The sequence below is a fragment of the Vigna unguiculata genome, chromosome 10 (assembly GCF_004118075.2).
Source record: "Vigna unguiculata cultivar IT97K-499-35 chromosome 10, ASM411807v1, whole genome shotgun sequence".
NCBI classification, from domain to species: domain Eukaryota; kingdom Viridiplantae; phylum Streptophyta; class Magnoliopsida; order Fabales; family Fabaceae; genus Vigna; species Vigna unguiculata.
In genome coordinates, this window is record NC_040288.1 from 24541604 (window position 1) to 24550486 (window position 8883).

The window sequence follows — 8883 nt, forward strand, 5'->3', positions numbered from 1 at the left end:
CATACATGATAGAGATAAATTATAAATATTTTTTAAGTGTAAAGTATATGTATCATTACAAGAAAATCCTCATATAATGACCAATTTTAGTGACGAAATAATCAGTCACTATAGTGACCAATTTAAATACCAATTTATAACCTAAAAATTATTGGAAACTAAAATAGTTTCTAAATTGGTCTCTAAATTGGTCATTATAGTGAATTAGTCTCTAAATTTGTCACTAACATTAACTACATAGGTTTTGGCTACCAAAGGAATTGGTGTCTAAATTTAGAGACCAATTTAGAGGTCAATTCATTTGACAACAAAAACATTGGTAACTAATGTTAGTGACAACTTTAGAGACCAATTCACTATAGTGACTAATTTAGAGACAAATTTAGAAACCATTTTAGTTACCAATAATTTTTAGTTTATAAATTGGTATCTAAATTGATTACTATAGTGATTTATTTTTTTCTTTTACTAAAAAAAATTGTCACTATTTAGGAATTATCTTATAGTGTTTTGTTCTAATTCATTTAGTTTCTTCCTTTTTTTTAGTTACTTATAGTAGGGGTAGTGGAACTAGTTGTTCTATTATCTTTTTCATTATGAAGTCCAATTTGAATTATCACTATATGACTTTTTCTTTAGAGTTATGTTATCTTAAACTAATTTTTAATTTTAATTTTTCATATATGATTAAATGACTTAGATATTTAGGCTTTATGTTTTTTATAAACAAAAAATTCTCAATTAATGTTATTCTTTTTGGTGAAAAAATCAAGAATCCCAAAAATAAAAACATGTTACATTTTAAACACACATGTAATGTGTGAGTCAAGTAAAAAATGTTGAAATTAATCCTATTTAGGGAAGGATAGGTTACAATTATATGTAAAATCATAGTCTATACTCAGGGTATTTGAGTATAGGCTACAATTCAATCAAGGAACCATATACTATACTCTCACTATTTGAGTATAGACTAGGTTCCCTCATTGAATTATAGCCTATACTTAGAAACCCAAAATATAGGTTATGTTTTTATTTGAACAATGGCCTACACTTTACTAGTAATTTAAAAAATATCATAATGTTTTTGTAGGTTATGTTTTTCATATGTTTGTAGCATATACTACATACTTAATTGATATATTTGGACCAGTAACATTTAAGTGAACATAGAAATAATGTCTTTAAAAAAAATTGGAAAGAACAAAAGAAATGAAAATGGTTCTCTACCAATATTTGATATGAACACATATATGAACAATATTACTAGTACACCCGCTTAAATGTGAAAGAGTAAATTATAAGAAAATGGATAATAATGAATTATATACATGAGTTACTCTAAAGTTTCATTAATTTAATTAGTTAAACCTATATAGATAAAATTATTACAATTGTAATTAACTACATATAAGAATAACAAAGTCCAATAAACTAATAAAAAAATTATTTAATAATAAATAGAAGTTAATATTTGGATGATAGATATTTACATCTCAATTTGTTAGATAATCCATCGGATGAAGAGGAGACATCATAAAATTCAGCATTTTCAAAATATGTATTATTAAAAAATTAAAATGAAATAAATCAGCACTTTCTAGTATCTTATTATGATAATATACACTTCTATAGTGAACATTCAAAGTTATAAATTGGTGGATAGAAGCTTAAGCTTATCTCCAAAGTATAAAAATTTTACACACCCACATGAATAATCACATTAAAAGTATATATATCAACCTAACTTTAATCATGATTACTACTTAATCTACTTTCCAAAGTGTAAGGTTAGATTTCTTGCTTCATCTGCATAGCAAACAGGTATAAAGAAGTTATTGTCTTTTTCATTTGACTCATCATAAGTTTTTGTTGAATGTGATGATCTACAAGCACTTGGCATCATTTTGCCTTTGTAAGCCCTACAAATATAGGTCTCAAAATTTCTGTAGTCCTGCATCACACAGGAAAAGTCAAAACAATTTAGCCATAATTCAATATTCAGTTGTGTTCTACAATCTTCAATTTGACATCACTCACAAACCTCTTGGAGCGCTTGGTTATTGACAACCACCCATGGAACAAATCTATGGGGTGGTTTAAGCTCAGATGTTTCTTTTCCATACTTCAAGTGAATCTGTTCGGTAGACACAAGGTTGTTTGCATATAATTTGATATATGAAATTATATTCTTCTATCATAAAATAATAGTTATTAATATACTAAATTTAGGATTAAATATGTTTTTAGTCTCTAAATTTGGACAACAAAATTGGAATTCGTCTATGTTTCAAACTTTGATACAATTTGGACCTCAAACTTTAAAAATGAATAAATAGTTCTTCCAACTCAACTACGTGAATTTTTTTTTTCTACGTGTTAAATGACATTTTAAGCTAGTGTTGAGTTGTTTACACCATTTGATACGTTCCAATTCAAATGTCAATCTGAAACATTGTTTAACATGTAAAAAAAATTGATGTTGTTGGATTAAAAGGACTAAATCTATTCATTTTTTTTAAGTTTTGGAACCAAAATGTGTTGAAATTTGGAATAGAGACAAATTTCAATCTCGTGTCCAAGTTAAAGAACTAAATATATTTAACTCTTAAATTTATTGATTTTACTAATAACATATATTAATTATAGAAGACACAAATGAAGAGTGAAATAAAAGAGTAAAAATAACTAACAGTTTTCCCATTGCCAGTTGTGTAACAATCAATAGGTGATGTGCCCAAACCAGTCATTTGGAAGCAGTTCATCCATTGCCTGTGTCTGCCTTCTAAACTTAAACGCTCCAAACACTCAACAAATTTGAAATGCTGCATCTGCATGAACCGTAATTTTGTGTTAATTAACTTATTAAAGTCAACAAATCTGAAATCTTACATTCTGCATGCATGAAAATGTGATGCATGACTACTTAAGGTTAGTATGATGACTTTTTTTTTCTAAGTTGTTTAAAACCATTTTTAGCAACTTTAAAGATATCATTTGTCATTCTGTATAAATAAATGGAAATTTCATTTTATAAATCGATTTTATAATTTGTAAGATTGAGTTGGAGTTAAACTAAATTTCTTAAGAAACTAAAAGTTAAAAGATAAATTAAATAAAGTTTATAAAATTGTTATATAGGAACTCTACCACATCAGGATAGATTGTAATAGTGCAGGCCTCAATTGTGTTTAGGAAGCATTCATCCTCTCCATGCTGCAATAATTAAGAGAAAAATAAAATAAAATTAATGATGGTAAAAATAAATTATAAAACAAAATGAAATAGAAAATGATTTTATTAAAAAAATACATATTTCATATGGTGATGAAACATCACTACTACAAATTCTCATATTACATGGGAATTTTCCTGCAAATTTGTTAAAAAAATTTGCAAGAAAAGGCTTTTTCCTGCTATTTTTTCTAAGAATTTTAAATAGCAAGTAATTTTTTCGTGGGTAATTATTTCTTACAGAATTATAAAATTCGCAAGTATTTCTTACAAAATTTGTTGCGAGAAGTGTTTTATACAAAATATTTTGCAAAAAAATTGGCAGCAATTTCCTGCAAAAAAAATTTTCATAACAAAATTTATAAGTATTTCCTACAAAAAAAAATTCAAAACAAAATTAGCAAGAAATATGAGTTTTTTTAGTAGTGCATATTTCATCATTTTTAATTCTTTTTATTATAGCTTGAAGATATTTGTATATTTGGGTCAACGTTACTTTTTTTTTACAAAATGAAACAATTTTTTTTAAAATTAATCATGAATGGTGTAAGTTGTGTCTCTCTCTCTCCAAACATTCCTTTCTTTTCTTTTCAATTTCTTTCTAATCGTTTTCAAAATCTAATTGCACCACGGCAAAATTGAAAAGGTAAGAATCATTTTGAACCGATCAAATTTTAAAATAGAGTAAGTTTCTTTTTCTTTATAAAATCACTCATTTCTAGTTTTTGTGTTATTTCTAGTGGGATAGTTGAGAGAAGTGATTCTTTCATCTTAATTTATCTTATACTAAACTTTTGTCTCTTTTTTATAACATATTTTAGGTCTCTAGTTGTGAGTGGTAGTGCTTATAAAGCTAAGGGAATTTAGCTTTGAAGGATAGCTAGAAGAATTATAATTCTAGAGAGCACCAGAAGTTTCACTTGTTGGGTGAGTCAGAGCTCGTTGGGCGAGCTTAATAAAACAAGCTTCTAGGGGCCTATTTGTTGGGCAAGTTTATTTTGAGAAATCAATAAAGCATAGGGTGGTTGAGCAAGGGTTAAGTTCGCTAGTTGAATGTGTGGGATTTTAGCTCTAGTGCCGAATTTATTGGGCAAGACACCTTTTCGTTGGATGAGTTTACCTCCAGGGGTGTCTCGTTGAGTGAAAAGGGGACTCGTATAGTGAGTCTATGATGGTTGAGTGTTATGTGATGATTGAAAATATGAGGTTTCAAAGGTGATTATAATATTGATTTAATGAAATATGGTTTTGAATGTTGGAACATAGTGAATACATGGAAGGATGATGATTTTGTGGTGATAGTGAATGTTATGTTGTATAGAAATTGGTTTTTTGTACCACACAACTATTGGGTTAACTGTTTTTATATTTTATGTATGGACATGTGATATGAATTTGTGGTATGAATGAGAAGGGGTGAATGAGATTCAAATGGTGAAGGTGATGATTTCATGCTTATAGGAGGATTGTGTTTGAACATTTTGGTTTATTTATGAATTGTATGAATGTGGTTAATTCTAAGAAGAATTGTCACATTGTCTAGTGTTAGGGTATGTATTGAGTAAGAGCCTAGATAGTGAAGTCATCCTAACTCTACTAAACTCATAAACTCATATAAAGAATGAAGTTTAGGCAGTGAGAGTTGAACAAGGTTCATATAGTAGGATTTGGTGTAGGAAAACACATTTCTGGCTAAGCTATAGTGAACTAACCCTATCATGAGTGACTTTTAGACCAAGCAGAACCAAGAGTAGTCGTTACAGTGCTTTATAAAGTTACATGACAAGGGCATGACTTCATGAGCATTCAATTCAATACATGTCATTTTGAAAATTGAGTCTAGAATGTATTTGTGTTTATGAATTGTTATTGTATGATATGATTATGAGTCTTTCAAATTTCCGCATTGGTAAGTGTGTGAGCATATAACTTGTTAATATTTCACTAGCTTACCCTTATGTTTTTGTTGTGGTGCTTTTATCCTTCCTGCAATGATCATATGTTATACGTGACTAGAAGATAATGTAGAGGGAGAGATGAGCAATGGTGAGACGGGTGAGGGTTGAATAGTGAGTAATTGTCACTTAGGTATAGTAGGGTGGTACTACTTAACCCTTGTACTACAAATGGAATATAAGGATTTTGTTTGCCCTTTCTTTTTCTTTTGGTAGCCTTTTCTTTTTATTTGAATATTAAATAGTTTTAATAAGGTGTAAAGAGAAAAAAATGGAGCAAATAAAAAGTCTCATATAATTTATCATTCTTAAATTAAAAATAAAGGATAGTTTCTTTTATGCCAAAAAAAACGTTTCATTTTGTCCTTTTTTAATTATGCAATATACAAGTAATTTACCCTTGACAAAATTTGCATGAACATTGAACTTGCACTAAGCTATTTTGTTTTTCACTCTCAAGTTTCCTCTTTAACCTCAATCGGTATGCATAAAAGGAAAAAATTCTCTCTCAGTGCCACCTTTTGATATTGTCACCCTTTCTTGTCAATAGAGATGACAACAAGTCGGGTCAGGCACAAATAGTACATACTGCTACCCAACCTGCAAAACAAAATACTCACTACCCACCTATTTGTCCATTGGGTACTCGCTTAAAAAATACCCATGACTTTTTTTAAAACCCGCGGGTACCGGTGTATACTAGTATACCTACGAATATTTAAAAAATATATATTTTTTAAATTTTTTAAATAAAATTTAAATATAATTGTATAAATATAATATAACTAAATTAAATATAAATTAAATTTTAATTTTAATTAAATTTAACCTAACAAAATATAAATTAAATTTTAATTTTAATTAAATTTAAGTAAACAAAATATAAATTAAATTTTAATTTTAATTTTTGGTGGGTAATGGATACTAGTGAGTACAGGTAGTATGATATCTGCACCTAACCCGTTTATAAACGAGTATTAAATTACTTGCTATATTTCTACTTTAAAATGAGAAATTCAGAAGGAATTTTCAAAAAAAAAATATTTTTAGAAGAAGAGAAGAAGAATAATAGAAGAACTGTAGGACAATCGCAAAAGAACATAGTAGAAGAACCATAGAATAATCGCAGAAGAAGAAGAAACAAAGAAGAACAGAAAAATAACCATATAAGAAGGACAACCGCAAAAGAAGAAGAAACAAAGAAGAATAGAAGAATAACCCTATAAGAAGGATAACCAAAGAAGAAAAAGAATAAGAGGAGAATGAGGAAGGGGAGGAGGAGAAGTGGAGAGAAGCATAACCGAAGCAAGACCAAAGAAGAGGAAGAATGAAAGAAGAAGAAAAAAAAAGTAAAGAAGAAGAAGAAGAAGGACAAAAAAGAGAAGAAGAATCATATAACAATATTTACCAATAGATTTTACAAACAAAATTTATCGAAGAATGGTTATCAACGGGTTTGTGGTTGTCGTAATTACCAATGAATATTTTTATTTGTTGGTAAAATTTATTAACGAGTATTTTACCAAGGAATTTTTTATTGTTGGTAGGCCCTTAATAATTTTAACTTATCGACGAATTGTGATATTTACTGACGACAAAAAATTCATCAGTAATTACTGACAAATATTTACAGATAGATAATTACCAACGAATATTTACAGATAAATAATTACTAATTGATTTATGTTCGTCGATAATTATTGATGATTTTTTTATCTCTCAGTAAAATTTATCGACGAATATTTTACTAAAAACATTTGGTCGTCAATAAATCATCTATAATTTTGATTTATCAATGAATTTAATTCATCGATAATTCTTATTTTTTGTAGTGTCTTGCTCCTAACATAAGAGAGTTTGATAAAAAAAAAATTATATCCATTAGAGATAAAATCAAAATATAAATATATATATATATATATATATATATATAAACCTCATTTTGTAAAATTCAACTTTTGAAAAATTAAATTAAACTTAAATTCTCTTAATAAAACCTATATTCTTTTTATCTCAATATTAAATAATATATTCAAGAAAATGAAATTATATAAATTTTAAAAATATAAAAATATAAAACACTTAAAAAAAATAAATATGGAAAGGAGGAAGGAGACAAGAGAGATGACATCCAAAAATAAGGTTATTTCCCCATTGAGACCTAACTCCTTTCTTTTTACCTTATCCCTAAAGGTTGATAATTGTGGTTGTTGAAGTATTGAATTCGGGCACGGAATCACTTGGGCAAATTAAGGGGCAAGAATTTATTAGGATGACAGTGCCTTTAAATTACGTTTTAGGGATCCCAGAAATTGACCCATAACTCTTACAACTTTCTTTCAATATCATAACTTCTACTTCTGCTTTCAGATTTCTTCTGGAACCACTTTGTGCATAATCATGCAAAGAGTTCAAATGAGAAGCTCATATAGTAAAATGACAAGTAAAAATCAATATAAAAAAAAAGGTTGTTCATCAGAATGTAGAGAATTAATTAAAATTCAAAGGAATTAGATATTTTCTATAAATTACAATTAATTTATGTATAAAGGAAAAAAAATTAAAAGAAATTGACATATTAACTTATTCATAAAAAATGTATCTTAAAAATTCTAATAAAGAAAAAGTTTATCCAAACTTCTTCTAAATGAAGAATAAAATTTGATTCCAACTCCAACTACTTAGATAATATTCTCATTCAGAAAACTTAGAACACTCACAATCCTCCTAATGAAAGTTTGCATTAATAATAACTACAAACTATCAGAAAAAAAAAAACTTAAATTTTAATTAAAAATAACAACAAAACATACTAAAATTAAGTTAGATTTTTCCCTTTAAAATAATTAGGTTTAGATAGAAAAAAAATCAACAATATGAAAAGAAAAGTGGAAGAAATTTTACCTGACAAACGACAGAACCATCGGGTGCAATCCAAGCATTTCCCCAAGGGACCAATCTGAGGTTGACTATGGAGATAAGATCCGTTTGGAAGAGCCTCACAAGACGATTCACAATGAAATCAGCACAATAGGGACACAAGCTCTCATAGTAGAGTGACACAGTTACCTTCTCATTTGGGGCAGAAGAAGAAGATGAAGAAGATGATGATGGTGGCACCAAGAGCAAGAGCAGAAGAAAAAGAGAAAGGAGGAGGAAGCAACAGAAGAAGAATGAGCGAGGAAAAGAACGAAGAGAAGGAGCCATTTTCATGTGTTGTGTTTCTTAAGAATCAAAGGGTTTTGTTTAGTAGTAGTTGTTGTGCTTTCTTTGTGTTCTTTTGTGTTGTTGTGTTGTGTGATTCATAGGTTGTGGAAGAAAGGTATCTTCTTCCCTCTCTTGTCTCATCTGTTTCCTGCAAAGTGCTTTTCTTTTCATCTGTTAATTAATTTATTATCAAAAAATTATCATCTTACTTTCCAATTTTATTATGTTTAGAATAAAATATTGTTTAAAAAATTTTAAATTTGACTTTAGTCTCTTCAGAAAAATTTATTTAGAACTTATATACATTATCACTACCAGAAAAACACACATATTTTCTATCAATTTTAATTTGAAAATTTTTTTCATATTACAAATTTTTGTTATAAAAATTAATTTACAAGAAATTACTATTAAATTCTTTTCAAAATATTTTGTACAAATAATTTTTTTACACAATAATTTATAGAAAATATTTATGAATTTTATA

The 8883-nt window shown here is 27.7% G+C and overlaps 1 protein-coding gene across 2 annotated transcripts; it reads right to left on the minus strand.

Annotated features, from left to right (window-relative positions):
* Positions 1-1564: 1564 nt before the first annotated feature.
* Positions 1565-8542, minus strand: LOC114167326 (gamma-interferon-responsive lysosomal thiol protein-like). 2 transcript variants are annotated; one of them, XM_028052384.1, is made up of 5 exons: positions 8094-8542; positions 3151-3216; positions 2694-2831; positions 2045-2137; positions 1598-1954 (listed from the first exon to the last, which is right to left on the minus strand). In XM_028052384.1, exons 1-5 carry the CDS (start codon positions 8400-8402, stop codon positions 1772-1774), a joined length of 789 nt encoding a protein of 262 aa, XP_027908185.1. In that variant the 5' UTR covers positions 8403-8542; the 3' UTR covers positions 1598-1771. The 2 variants fall into 2 exon arrangements, with proteins under 2 accessions (XP_027908186.1, XP_027908185.1); XM_028052385.1 differs by lacking the exon at positions 3151-3216 and having other exon boundaries at positions 1565-1954.
* Positions 8543-8883: the final 341 nt, after the last annotated feature.